The 15083-nt window shown below is 34.2% G+C and overlaps 1 protein-coding gene and 1 long non-coding RNA gene across 2 annotated transcripts; one reads left to right on the top strand and one right to left on the bottom strand.

Moving 5' to 3' along the window:
* Positions 1 to 204: 204 nt before the first annotated feature.
* Positions 205 to 7232, bottom strand: LOC106051337 (uncharacterized). The gene is made up of 3 exons (XM_013206518.2): positions 7085 to 7232; positions 2848 to 3142; positions 205 to 822 (listed from the first exon to the last, which is right to left on the bottom strand). The coding sequence occupies exons 2-3, from the start codon at positions 3127 to 3129 to the stop codon at positions 718 to 720; spliced, it is 387 nt and encodes a 128-aa protein (XP_013061972.1). The 5' UTR covers positions 3130 to 3142; positions 7085 to 7232; the 3' UTR covers positions 205 to 717.
* Positions 2310 to 14755, top strand: LOC106051348 (uncharacterized). Its single transcript, XR_001214851.2, has 3 exons — positions 2310 to 2554; positions 12107 to 12273; positions 13172 to 14755. It is a non-coding gene; the product is annotated as an uncharacterized LOC106051348 (long non-coding RNA).
* Positions 14756 to 15083: the final 328 nt, after the last annotated feature.

The following is a 15083-nucleotide window of genomic DNA, read 5'->3' as shown; positions in this document are numbered from 1 at the left end:
TAGAGTAAGAGATGTGTCATTCTTAATATTCTTAAAGCTTTTGCATTTGTAGGTTATGATTTTTATGGATTTTTTATCACAATTTATTTTGTCCTCTATACGGCCGATATGAATATTTGAGAAGGCCTACAAAGTTGATGAACTTACTTTGATGTGCAAACTACTTATTTCAACTTCAACACAGAATAAAAGAGTAACACTAAATTTAGTTCTACCGTTGTTTTCGTGCTTTATTTCTTGTTACAGACCACAGACAGATCACAAATTGGGTGTTGATTTATTGATTGCACGGAAGCTTATTGCATTTGTATTCCATTTGATAGAAGCAACATTTTTTCAGCACCAATAACATTTGTTCTAGTGAGCTGTCAATCTTGACTACAACAGTTTGAAGTCATTCGGATATTTCAGTGTATAAACAGTTGAGAGAAACTTTTCGCTCCGCAAGTGTTCGCTAGAATCAGGTCATTGTATTGCTAGCATTTTCTTGGACCAGAACATGAGATAGGTTTCTAGACTAGGACATTATGTATATTGCAGGGGGTTCTCTTAGAAGAGGACACTATAGTGAAGGCTTTCTCTTTTAAGAGATAACATTATATTGATGCTGTAGAAATGTATCACTTCAATGCTATTGTCTTTCTCTTATTTTGATCTGTATTAATATGCATGTGATGTGCTTGCTGTACCAGTCTTCGGTCCATACTTCAATGTTGACTAGTTCATATCTTTCAACAGTTCTTTAAGAACGCCAGTACTGTTCAACGTTTTCAAGTCACTGTTTCCACCAACACATTGGCCATCAATGAATATTCGAGGAACCTGCGATCAAACAAAATGAACAGATTAGACTAATTCAACGTATACAAGCCTAGAAGTTATAAAAAAAGCCTAGCTCTAGACCAGTGGTTCTCAAACTTTTGACACCCGAACCCCTTTTATATAGTCAACACTTGACCACGGACCCCTAAGTGAGAAAGCTAAATAAATGCATAGTATATAAATTACTAATATAAAAAACAACATTTTGTTGAATGAATGTTTATTGAAATTTTAACTTTTGTTTCAAATAAAAGTTTTAAAAAATAAATGACTTGAATGAGGTTGATGACATTTTCAAACTGTATTTATGTCCCAAACAATGTCTGTAAGTACATCCGCAAATCTCCACAAGCACAAATTTCAAGTCGATTTCTTTGTGATGATGTTCATAAAGACACAGAATTCACGTTCTACCATTAGGAAGACGGGAAAGCAGTCAGCAACTTCTGTACAATAACCCATAATGCAGGATGTAAAATTGAATTATTTTTTTTGTAACCAGAATTCGTGTCTCTTTGATGACAGGGCCGGCCTTAACAGATTGATCCTGGCAGGGAGAAGTATACAATGCTAATGTAAAGACAGTCATGTTTCTTACATGTAGCTATTATGTTTCATTGTAGCTGTAATTTGTCCCGAAATGAATCAGACAAATTACTATTTAAGGTGCTTTTGCCGTTTACTATCAATCCAACAGGATAATAAAGAAGTAGAGGTAGACTTTTTAGTGCTGCTTTGTCAGTCTTAGAAATAAAGAGATCCTATCTCGTAAGACCCTATTTCGTAAGATCCTATCTCGTAAGATCTATCTCGTAAGATCCTACATCGTAAGATCATATCGCTTTGTTTTACAGTTACCTCTTTCCCATGGCATTTTATGGCATACATTAGCGCTTTGATGAGAAGTCATGATTCTCTTGATAGCACTTTGACATTGCAATGTTTCTAAAAGATCTTAAATGTGTCGGGAAAAACATCGCCGTGACCCTAATTCAAAGACATTGCGAAAAAAAACATGTTTTTGTTGTTGTTTTTGTTTTGGCTTTTTTTTTTACCTATCACTTTAATGAATGTTATTTCGCTGTTAGAATGTAGGCTTTATTATAGAATGTATTCACATTTTCTTGTTCGAGCCCTATAATGTATCTGACATTTCCTTAAAGTTCTCGAGTCCTATAGGGAACTTCATCAAATAGCCTACTAACAAACTTATCTTGTCTGCCTAAGTACGATGTCCCCTGATTAGCATTGTATACTTCTTGTACAAACTGCCCCAGTAGCGTCACTGTCATGGCTCAACTAAAGAACAAACCAACAGAAAATATTTTTGGCCGGGGGTGGGGGTGACACCATAAGCGGACCGCACTGGGTGACACCCACCCTAGTGACATCACTGACTTTTTCACCCCCACTTCTTTTTACCGATCCAGTGCATGTTGGACAATCTTGACATTTTTAGGAGAAACTCGTGCGTCGATGAACACGCTCAGAGATGTGTAGAATGACAGAGGTAGATTAGTTCGAGTGGGAAGGTAATAATTGATAGAAGCTATGATTTTCATCCATCGACTGGATTATTGTGTTGTGGATTAGTCTGTTGATTCAATGGATTATTATTTCCTTTTCAATGACCTCCCTGCCGAATCCGAAAAGTGTAACACAAATAGAATAAACACATAGTGGGAAGGCGACTCTACAACTGTATCCTGAGCAAGTGACAACCTGATATTTGGTGAGTTTGTAAATCCTAGAATCAAAGAATGTAGCCATACTTTAACTTTTGTGCAGGCACTAACAAATTAACACGTGTACAATATATTAATACTTATAAGTAATTTTTAAATCTATAAAACTTTTTTTTAAATTTAGACTAGACCTAAGACCTGATTAGTCGAATGGACTAAAAAAAAAATAAAGGTCTAGATTCCAATTTTGCATAGTTAATTAAAATAGCTTATAATTTTTACAATCATCGACATACAAATGTAACGAATTTGAATCAAAATGCTTTATAGACGCACTCACCGTCCGCGCGTTGGTAATTTGGCCTAGAAAATTTTGCACCTGACTTCCCTCTTGCAACTGGTCAAGTTCGACTGCTTTGTAGTTGACCCCCATGTTACTTAGCAGTGTCTTGGAGTCGTCACAGTGAGGACATTGGCTTTTGCTGAAGACTACCACACGATTATTTTTAACCAAGTTGTCAACAAACTCGTGTTCTTTGGATACTGGAGGGGCGCTTGCTTCTTTGTCATAGTCCCCCATAGCTCTGAGCTCGTCAGGAAAGATATCAATGCAGTTGTCCATGGCTGATCTAGAGCTAATGTATACAAAGAAATTATTACTTTTTTATGCACAGATTTTTGAGAACGGAAAATATTAGGGGGCGAGTGGGGCAATGTTCCCAGGTTCCTCACCTTAAAGATAACTTTTGTTCTTTTTCACTGTCAGCCCATCGTACAAAATAACATGAAACTCGCCCAAGGCCCCACGAATTGCTACGGTTGCCTCTGGATATTTTTTTTTTTTTTTTTTTGTTTGTTTTGCACTTAACAAAAATCATTATTAGGCTATAGAAAAGAATGTACTAAGAAATTTATTATATCCATATCTACACTTTGGGTCTATTGATCTAATAGGCTACTAGCTGATATCCGTGCTACGTTGCGGTTTAAATAGTTGATGTATATATGTTTGTTTTGCTCGGAACACTCTTAAACCTCTCAATAAAACGGCCAGCATTACAACGCTCTCTAACCAACACAATGTTTTTAGCCCTCAAATTTTATGTCTTTTTTTTTGTCGCTCATCCTTCAAACGAATGGCCCGCAACCTCCTATTATAAAGTATGCACAAACACTTCTTAGGCCCATCAGTTGTAGCCTAAATATAATGCCTCCCACCTCCCACACATTTTCAAATAAAACGGCTCTTCCCCAACAACACTTTTGGGCCATTGTATTTTCTAAAGAAACGTCTGTCCTTGGATTCTAAAAGCGCATAACTATAGGGGCGTACCCGTGCTACGCTACTGTTGAAATAGTTGGTAGACCTATATATGTGTATATCGCCTTGAACACTTTAAAAATCTATCAATAAAACGGCCGCATTACAACGCTCATTCTTCAATCGATTCGAACGGCCCGCAACCCATATTATGGAGTATGCACACAAACACTTCTTAAGCCCATCAGTTGTAGCTGTCTTATCTATGTGCATTATAATGTCCCCAAACACTCACACTATGTTTAATGAAACGACCCACCCCAACAATACACATTTTGGCCCTTGTATATTCAGGGGTTGGAATCCTGGTGAAAACTGGGACTTTTAATTGGGGATTTACGGGCGCCTCTTAGTCTACCAAGCTCTAAAGGGTAAAGGCGGTTGGTCTTTGCGCTGGCCACATGAAACCTTGTTAATCTTAGGCCACAGAAACAGATTACCTTTACATCATCTGCCCTATAGACCACAAGGTCTGAAAGGGGAACTTTACTTTTTTTATAGTCAGTGACACAGACGGTATTAGGCCTACAATAATACCTCGAACTTTTAATCCGACCGATTTTTTTTTATCCGCTAAATGAAAGGCCGGCAAAGCAGTTTAAAACAAAGCATACCTTCCTACTACCCCTAGCATAGAATAGTACACTCGCATTGCACACATTTTGTACCCGTAAATAATAGAAGTACTGATAAATAATTTATTGAAGCTTTGCTCTTCCCGTGGAATAGGTTGAAGAAATAACATCACTATTCGCAACGTAGTCTACTCTTTACTTATTTTTATTTTGAATAACCCATCTTAACAGACCGTATTATAGGCGTCTATAGGCCTAAACTTCCCAAGGGCCAAAACACAAACTCACACTTTTAGTAGGCCTTTACATTAGCTGGACAATTTTTAGGACTCTAATTTTTTAAATTTAGAATAGAGGCCTACTTGTAGATCTGGATCTAGTCGTTTTATAATTGTGCTACACATTATCATTAACTACAGTCTTTACATTTTCTCCATACACACACACGCACGCGCGCTCTTTTATACAGATGTAAAAACACATTTGATAATCCCTCAGTCACTCTGACAATTATCTACACCTAGAGAATTAGATTTAAAAGTTAGATATGTGGGGAAAAAATAAACATAAAATTGCGAATAAAAAATCATTTTGGTAAATTTTACCGCTGCGGTTTCGATCTTGAAAATGACTTAGATCTAGTTGTCTTACAATATAACCGGTTCATTACTTAACTAATGCCTAAGAGTCTTAGGCATTAGTTAAGTAATGAACCGGTTATATTGTCCTATTTTATCGTCCTCAGCAAATGGGATATTTAGTGATTTTAATTGTGGGCTGCCTGATAGTGCGGTATGCGCTTGACTGTCGTTCATAATCATACCCTACCAGCGGCCATGCCCGCAGGGCCGGTCCTAACAATTGCGGGGCCCTATGCGAAACCGATTGCGCGGGGCCTAGTGTGTATGGGAATAAAGATAATAAGTGAAAATTAAGATTTAGCATTAGAAAATAAATTCGACTTTGAATTATATTCATTCTTTACTAGACCTCTAAGTACAAAATTGCGATCAAATTAACTTTACTTTACGAACCTTGCAACCTATGACATATTTATATGCCAGTGATTATAAAAGTAAATAAAGTATTGGAACTTCCGGTTATGGGGAACATTTGCCCGATTATTACATTTTATTACATGAAAGCTGACAATGCCTTTTTCTTTTATCGCGCGTACGATTGGCGTTTTCTGCAATGAATGACACCCACAAATGACAATTTTGTTTGTTTTCAGGAGATTTTAATAAATTCATGAGATTTCCAGGAATTTTTCGTATAGATTATATTTTTCAATTTAATAATTACTCCTAGAATTAGCACGGGGCCTATGAAAGCGCGGGGCCAACTGCGACCGCATAGGTTGCAGTGGCCTAAGACCGGCCATGCATGCCCGGCGTCGTCCTGCGGAAGGTTTGGACTAGAAAGTAGATTATCTTCAGCTCTGAAGGAAAATCCGAAACGTGTCAAATATTTGACAAAGATAAATCTACATTTCTTATTCCATAGAGATATGCTAGGACCAATTAATTCGCTCCTTCTGCCCTGGCGCCATTAGTTAGAGTTAGAGCAGTGTTTCCCTAACTTTTACCTATGTGTACCCCTACTAAAATTTTCGTAAGGCGTAATTTAGGCCTACAAAAAATGACTTTTGCATGCTTCGGAGACATCAAATATATCCTTTAAAAAATGCAAACATAGTTTTTACATTGAAAAAGTGGGCGTGTCGTTGTAACATCCCTATCCATTTCCTGATCTTAATAGAAATTCGCCTTAAATTGTTAAATAGCACCGTATTTAAGTTTGTAAAAAATTACATAATAAAATAATAAAAAGGATTTAAAACGTAGGCCTATGATATTTTATTCTAATTTATAAACTAAATGGTTATTTTAAAAAGAATTAGCATAGTCAGCTATGTGCAACTCGTACCCCTTTCAAACTCTTCCCGTACCCCTGAGGCAGGCTGAGGTACACAAACCCCACTTTGGGAAACACTTCAAACAGAGTCAGAGCATGGGAAGGGGTTGCCTGAATCAGCCAGGAAAACCAATGACTTGTAAGTGTTTTAAGTCTTTAATTAACATGTGCGACATGTTTAACACTCGGACAAGCGTAGGGCGTATCTAGTCCAGATCTAGACTCTATAATCATCTTCTCTTTTGAATGAACGTCTGTAATTTATAGGCTAAATAGGCTAAAATTGTTTAGAATCTAGATTAGATCTATCTAGATTAGACCTATGATGGCTATATCACCCGGATCTAGAGTAGATATATAAAAGTATACGCCTTGATATTTAAATCAAGATATTATGATATAGATCTAGATCTAGTATCTAGAATGTAGGCCTAGATCTATCTCTAGTCACTAGTCTGCAGGCCATAAGCCTATAAATATATTATTAATATATAATCCAGACCACAAGAAGTTGCAAAGGGAAAAGATCGTCTCTCGAGACGTAAAATGCCACAGATAATCCAGATCTATCTAGATCTAGAACAATAGAGTTATAGACTTCTAAATAATATAGATTTAGATGCTAGATCATTAGTAGATCATAGTGTAGTCCACTGTGGGGCACTGTAGTCTGATAATTGAAACTAGATAGATTTAGATTATCTAGTAATTAAGAATTAAATCTATAATGTAAATCTAGATTAAGTAACCATGTCTAAACTTACTACTTTGCCTTTGATTGAAAGTAAGTTCTGGGAGTGCGCAAGTAAAATACTTGCCAAGCTCTTTAGTCTAAAATGCAGCACTCTTTGGCTATATTTTCTAATGAATGACGTAAACAGCTTGTTTATGACGTTAACACACATAGTTGATGTAACATCGCATTAAATTACAATCATTTAAACTGCGCAAATCGTTTTTTGTTGTTTTTTTGTTTTTGTTGTTGTTGTTTTTTTCAAGAAGAAACTATTTAAAAATTATAGGATAAGGGTCGCATTTGTCAAACCGTGGGATTGCACCCAAGGGGGGCGCGGAATTCCGACAAGGTGAATTGAATAATTTTTTTTCAAGTACACAAACAATCTCTTTTATCTGCATTGCAATACATTAGCATTAATGGAAGTATCTTCCGCCCATAATAATAATAATAATAATAGATTTTAAGCATCCTGATCTGCTGCTCATCGATAAAAAAGAAAAAGCCGCTACCATTATTGACATCGCCTTACCACTTTCTCATAATTTAAGAAAAACGGAGTTGGAAAAACGACGAAAATATGGGAACCTAGGCTTGAAGATTAAGCGTTTATGGAAGCTATCTAATAATAATAATAATAATAATCTTTATTATCCGTAGGGAAATTTGTCTTACAATTTGTGCATTACACCAAACAAAAACATTATAACTATAAGAAACCAAAGTGTACATTCACACCAGACTCACTCATAATTTACATGTGACAAAGTTTATACTAGATTGTTCTTATTTAATGATTTGATTGACAGGGGAACAAAAGAGTGTTTGTGTCTGTTTGTCTTTGCTATCGGTGTCTTGTATCTCTTTTGTGATGGTAAAATCACAAAATCCTGACACAAAGGGTGATTCTTTATTTCGAGGATCTTGTTAGCTTTTTTTATAGATGTTTGTCTCAAACAACTGCCCAAATGGGGTTTGTTTTTTTTGCCAATGATTTTGCCAGCAGCATTGAGGATTCTATTAAGTTTATTCCTATTTTTAATGCTCAGATTGCCATACCAGGCAGTGATATTGAAACTTAAAATATTGCAGATGTGAGCGTGATAAAACATAGCCAAGGCCTTTTCGCTAACATTAAACGAGGACAGTTTTCTTAGTAGTCGTAATCTTTGCCGCCCTTTTTTGCTGATATAATCAGTATTTGCAGTAAAATTTAGTTTATTGTCTAGGATAGTACCAAGGTATTTAAAGGTTTGCACAATTTCAATAGTCTCTCCAGCTACAGAAACAATATACCCCATGGTTATATCAACCGAGGAGATAATAACAACTGACCTCACAGATACCTTCAAGACCCTTAGTAATCATAGGAACATTCTCGTTGCCTGTCAGAGGACGGTACTGCTGCCTTGCTACACGCAAGGCTCGTAAAGTAATTCTGTGCGTAGTAAAGAATGAATAAAATGCAAAGACGAATTTAGGTTCTAATACAAACTCTTAATTTTCACTTATTATCCGTATCCTTACCCAAACCTGTCCCGCTAAATCCGTTTTGCATAGGGCCCCACAATGTTTAAGTCCGGCCCTGCTATTTAGTAACGGGTGAATACAAGGTAGATTACTTGTTATCCCCCCACTCCCGCTCTTTATTTTTCACCGCTAAAGTTACGTGGGGTAAATCTAGTCTGACTTGCTAAAATAAAAGAGTGATCTTTCCTTTACTTCTTGGTGTCCAGACTGTTGAGCCATGAAGAGAATTGTGTATATAGATAATAATAATAATAATCTTTATCATCTATAAGGAAATTTGTCTTACAATTAGTGCATTACACCAAACAAAACATTATAATTATGGAAAACCAAAATACACATTTACACCAGACTCACTCATAATTTACATACGAAAAGTATATATCAGACAGTTTCTATTTAGTGATTTGATTGCCAGTGGGACAAAAAAGTTTTTGTGTCTGTCTTTGCTACAGATGGTAAAATCACAAAATCCTGACTGAAAGGATTTTTTTTTATCTTTAGAATCTTTTTTGACTTTTTTAATGAATGTTTGTCTCAAACAGATGCCCAAATGGGGTTTGGTTTTTGCCAATGATTTTACCAGCAGCATTTTTGATTCTATGAAGTTTATTATATTTTTTTAATGTTCAGATTGCCATACCAGGCTGTGATATTAAAACTTAAAATATTGCAAATGTGAGCGTGATAAAAACGTCTTAGTAAGAAATGTCAATACGCCTTCGCCGGTGCGATTCTAGAATCTATGCCGCCTTTATGTCAGAATGGTCAAATTTCTATTGAGTGACGAATAATCGCTCTGTAATAAGTCTTTTGCGTAAACAATACAGGCTCGCGACAGACTTTTTCTGAAAACAATGATGATCTGAAGGCGATCAAGCACATTACAAAAAAAATAATAATAAATGCGTGTTCTACTACCTCAAAGGTCTTTCACACTTCAGTATAGGCCAGTTCCACACCTTCTTAATCTAACATCGCTCTTTTTACCAAGAGAAATTGTGCGTTATAGACGCCAGAAGAATGAATTTCGAAAACAAAACTCAGAATGCAGGGAAAATCTTGGTGGAGTTTACAGCGCCCTTCCAGACATCATAAAATGCTAAAAAAAAGTTTTCCTTTCAGACATTGTGGTCTATATGGCAGATGATGTAAAGGTCATCTTTTTCTGTGGTCCACGGTTAACAAGGGTGTCGTGTGGCCAGCACAACGACCAACCGCCTTTACTTTTCCCTAACTGTCAGGTACCCATTAGAGCTGGGTAGACTCAGAGGCGTCCGAAGATCCCGAAATTAAAAATCCCAGTCTTCACCAGGATTCGAACCGCGGTCCCCGGTTCGGAAGCCAAGCACTTTACCGCTCAGCCACCGCGCCTAAAGGGAGCGTATATTTTTTGAGCGTCGTGGTGGGGCGTCACTAGTATATAGTTTGAGAATCACTGCACAATGGGTAAACCAAAGGGAAAGAATAGAAACACTGCTTTACTAGGTTACGGTTTAGCCAAAGTGGGTAAAATACTGGCAAAAGTAACACCAAGAGTAGCTCGAGAAGGGGAAACGCTTGTGTTGATGTTTAGCAGATCGTGAATATTCTTTAAGGGAATCTAAAGTTGAAGTAAAAATCACTAACACGGGTGTTTGTTTTTTTTAAACTATGAACTATATAGACCTAAGTCTAAAGTTTTGGCCATTGAGCTCAGTCATGAATTGTTTTGAAAAACAACTCTGGGATTTAGACTAAAGTTTAGACTGTAGGCTAGATCTAGTTGTTAGTTTGTGGTTGTTACATTTACATATAATATGGATCACAAACATAAATGTACACATTATATAGCTCTAGTATATTGTCATACATGCCGGGAAAACAATAAAATAGGTGTTGATAGCTTTTAAAAGGTGATAATTATTGTGCAATTTTTAGCAAATGCCGAATCAAATTTTTTAAAACTCTTCCGTTTATAATTTTATAGCACTGAATAATTTTAATATGGAAAAAGCGTTAGACTTCCACTCTATGACCTACAACTTATTTAAAACAAATGGGCAACTAACTAGCGATAATAATAAAATTAAATACGAAAATCAACTACCACGCATTAAGATAGTGTTTACATTTTAGCACACTTCTTTTTTAATTTAGTTGGCAATAGTGATCCCAATTTAGTACTATACATTGTATATATATATAGGTATGTGAGTAAGATCTACTCATCAATCCCAAAAGTTAAAAAGAGGAGAAATACGATCATTAAAACAAAATGTAAAAAATGGTATTAGTATTAGGAGTTTAATCTATTAGACTCTAATCTAGATTTAGATTCTCTAGACTCCGATATAGATTATAGATATTTAATCTTGATCGAAATCTAGATCTTAAGGCTCGTAAAGTGTGTTATATCTTGTTTAAACAATTACCTTCTTATTCAAGTTATTGTAACTGAAAACGGTATTATAATAAAATATGATAACATTGATGATTGAATCACATTCATTGCATTCAATGATTAAACTAACAATGTGAATGTCAATCCGTCATTTATTTATTATGTATGCTAGATAGTAGATCTAGATCTATAATTAACTTAGATTAACTTGATGATTAAGTCAATGAATTGAATGATCATATGATGCATGTGGTGATGTGCAGCATTGATAATTGATTTAAAGGAATTACTCTTAAAATACTTAAAACTCATTTAATTTATCATTTATTCCATTATGATATCATTATCATTAGTCATTACCACTGACATTGTGACCATGTTCATGGCATATGATAAAGTTATTCTTTGAATCTTGATATAAAATACGAAGTGCCTTACTGCCTTTCCCCAACCAGCTGGGAATAGGCTTTAGCCCTATTCCCAGTCAACTGTGTATAGGCCACATAACACCCTGCTCTTTAACCGTTGGTCAAAGAAACAGATGACCTCAACATCACCTGTCCCATGGATCGCAAGGTCTGAAAGCTGAAACTTTACTTTTTTACTATCCCTCCAGTGTGTAAATATGTGTATAATGACAAATTTACTTTTTATTTTTGTTTGGGCAGAGCCATTTAGTCAGTGCTTCTCTCGACTCAAGACAATTACCATAAATATATATTTTAATAATTTACATTAGGAATTGATAAATAGAAATAGGACATTTTGAATATAAGTGTGTGAAGCAAAGAATTTGAACAGGACATTAACATTACTAGTCTTTTGATTTCTTCCTAGCTCTCTTCTGCCCTTTCAGCTTCAGTACACAGCATTGCCAAGTTCTTTTTGGTCTTTCTCTGCTCCTTGTCCCTTGTTAATTCCAATCTAAGGCCAATGTAACTCTTTTATTGGCATCTTACTTGATGAAAAAATTAACTGTGGTGCACTAATATTACAAAAGATGTAAAATTAGAAAGCATATTTTACAATGTATATTTTTAGAAAGCTTTTTACAATCTGTATTTTTATAAAGCATGTTTTACAATGTATATTTTTAATGTAAACTTATTACTTTTGCTTTGTAATTTTTGTTACCAGACTTTCTCAAGCACAGAGACTGTTGAGTGTACTTATCTAAAAACAAATTTGTACAGCACATGCATCCTTAGACAGAAACATAACACAAACCCCTAAAAACTTGTATCCACACATCGAAAAGGAATACCATTCTGTTTACCTGTACCTCATCAGAAGTGGATTTTAAGGTAGGTCTGTTTTACTTAATGGCTTTGATTTACTGATAACTTTGAATCTAAGGATAATACTTTGGATTAGACTAGATAAACATAATGAAAACAGAAATTCTAGACATTGTAGATAAATTCTAAAACATTTCATGTTTCTTGTATATCACTTTCACTTATCCCACACAAGATTTGTCAACCATCTTTCTCCATTCCTCTCGTCTTTTGCCTTGGATAGAAGCTCTTTCAATGGCATGCCATTCTTTTATATGTGTCTTCTCATGGCTTTCTCTGTTTGCCTCATCTTCTTTTTCCTGGTTCTGTTTACTGAAGGAAGGTCTTTGCAAGCCCCAAAGAATTTGTAATATGGCCTTAGTTTTAGTTAAAGGGTTGTTTAAACAAAGCCTTGGCTGATTCACTGACCTATCAATTCTTTCATTTGGGATCAATGAAAAAAAGAAATTTTGACTGTTACTTTTAGCTAAGAAGTTTTCAGCTCCAAATTAATCAGCAATCAAGTTGTCATGAATTCATTATTCTATAAAAAAAAAATATTATCTTGGGTAGTCAATCTTCTGAAACCCTTGTGGTTGTTTAGCACTCAGCACTTAGTACACCTATAGACCACAATGTCTGAAAGGGGACCTTTTTTTTTTTTTACTTTACTTAGTACACTGAATCCAATAGATTTTCTTCTCCTCCTTCACTTTCTCTAAACTCTGAATTTTTATTTTTCATTCTATTGACAGATACACTTGTTTAAGAACATGGACTTAATAAAACTTATTTTTCCAATACAATACCATAAGTCTAGTTAACATGAAATTTTTCCCAACAATAATACTCAAAAACATGTGTTGCTATACTAGTTCTGTTGTGAAAGCATTTTTAAACTCAAAAGTTATGATTTTGTCGACAGGGAGTACTGAGCAGTTTTCTTGTACTTTGAAAGGATCATTTTGAAGATAGCAAGCTAAGAAATAATGTCAGATCATCAGATCAGATGTATACAGCTGCAAATTTTACTCTTTTTTTTTGCTTGAATCCAGTATGCTAATATTTTAATGGATATGAGAGTACTATTAAACTCAAGTTGAATTAAGGGATTATAATCTGAAAAGACAGTAAGTGACAGTTTTCTTCTTTTCCTTTATTAAAGATCTATTCATTCTTAAACCATTATTATTTTATTTTTTTATCTTAAATTATTTGACTTTGTTTTTTTCTGTTGGAGGATTAATGTAGACATAAAGTCTTGTAACTTAAATTGGTAAAAAGTTTTCTGTATGAGACTTTTACTGATTGTATTTAATAACTTAATGAATCTAATAGAATTTGGGTTTAGGGAAAGAAACTAACTACCATGTTTTATGAAATAAAGTAATATTTGTTCAAATTTTTTTTTTTTTTACATTTCAAATTTATAATTTGTGTTCATTGACACTTTATCAAATGTAAAAATGTATAAAGAAAGACATTGGTTGGTTTTATGGCTCCATTCATCATCAAGTGCTAGACTGGAAGTTCTCAAGTCATTTATTACTTATCAAGGCTTATTTCATCATCAAGTAGAAAAGTCATTAAAGTCTCAAGTCAATTATCTTTATCAAGGCTCAAAAGGAATACAAGACAGAAGTCTCAAATGAAGAGAGGTGAGGGTTAAGAAAATTCAAATGTTTAACTTGTGTATTAGAAACTTCAAACTATTTTAGAAACTTCAAACTATTTTATCCACACATTTGTACTATTCTTCATTACCAATATGATATATTGTTTGTTAGCCACAACACTAAAACTTAATGATTTCTTGACATTGTTTTGGTTCATTCTCACTCTTGTTTTAAATGTCTTGTGAAATTAAGGTCCACATCACACAACAAAAATTTATTGTTAAATAGACCATGATATTACACAAATACAGTTTTCTTTTTTAATAAACAGATAAGTTTGAGATTTCTTGAGATTACATTTTTCTATATTACATAATGATCACATATTTCAACACAATTCAATATTGCAATATTGCAAATAATGCATGATTATTTCTGAAGAAATGTAAACTTCCCTTTTGCTTGAGATTAATTATTTGTAAAACATGATCTATCTATTGCCTCATTTAATAGAAGCTTTAATCTTTGCAAAGCTTAGACCACACTTTCTCCAGAATAGTGTTTCCTAATTGCAATATTTAAAAGTATTAAATTTCCTTTCTCTCATATGGCAACATAGCATTAATTTCTCTTTGTAAAATTATAAATTCTTGTCAATTGAGCATGAATGCTTCCAAAATACTGATTCTTTTTAGCATCAATCGGACCATGACATTATTTACAGAATTTTTTTCTGAATTGCATGGTCTGATTATTACCAAAATAATAGATTCATATTTAATTTAGCATCTCTTTATATCTCTCTTCACAAATTAAGGAATCTCTTAAATTTTTTTTTCACAAATTAAGCAATATTTTTATATCTCTCTTCACAAATTAAGCAATCTCTTTATATCTCTCATCACAAATTAAGTAATCTCTTTATATTTCTTCACAAATTAAGCAATCTCTATGCAAATGTTTATCAGTCTTCAGAAATTAACTTTTTGCAAATATTATATCATTCTTTACAAATTAAATAATCTCATTGCATGTATGACATCACTCTTCACATATTCTTTTGCAAATATTATATCTTTCTTCACTATTAACCTTTCCTAATGCAAATTGATTTCTTTGCAAATGTTATCTCACTCTTCACAAATTGATTTCTTTGCAAATGTTATCTCACTCTTTGCAAATTGATTTCTTTGCAAATGTTATACATCTCATTATAAATTA

Source organism: Biomphalaria glabrata, chromosome 10, assembly GCF_947242115.1.
Source record: "Biomphalaria glabrata chromosome 10, xgBioGlab47.1, whole genome shotgun sequence".
NCBI lineage: Eukaryota > Metazoa > Mollusca > Gastropoda > Planorbidae > Biomphalaria > Biomphalaria glabrata.
Note: the sequence above shows the minus strand (reverse complement) of the source record. Positions and strands in the feature narration are given on the sequence as shown.

Coding starts and splice junctions, on each gene's coding strand:
- LOC106051337 (XM_013206518.2), bottom strand. CDS start 3,129: ATGGACAACTGCATTGATATCTTTCCTGACGAGCTCAGAGCTATGGGG. Junction 823..2,847: donor AAATTACCAACGCGCGGACG/GTGAGTGCGTCT, acceptor GTTTGATCGCAG/GTTCCTCGAATATTCATTGA.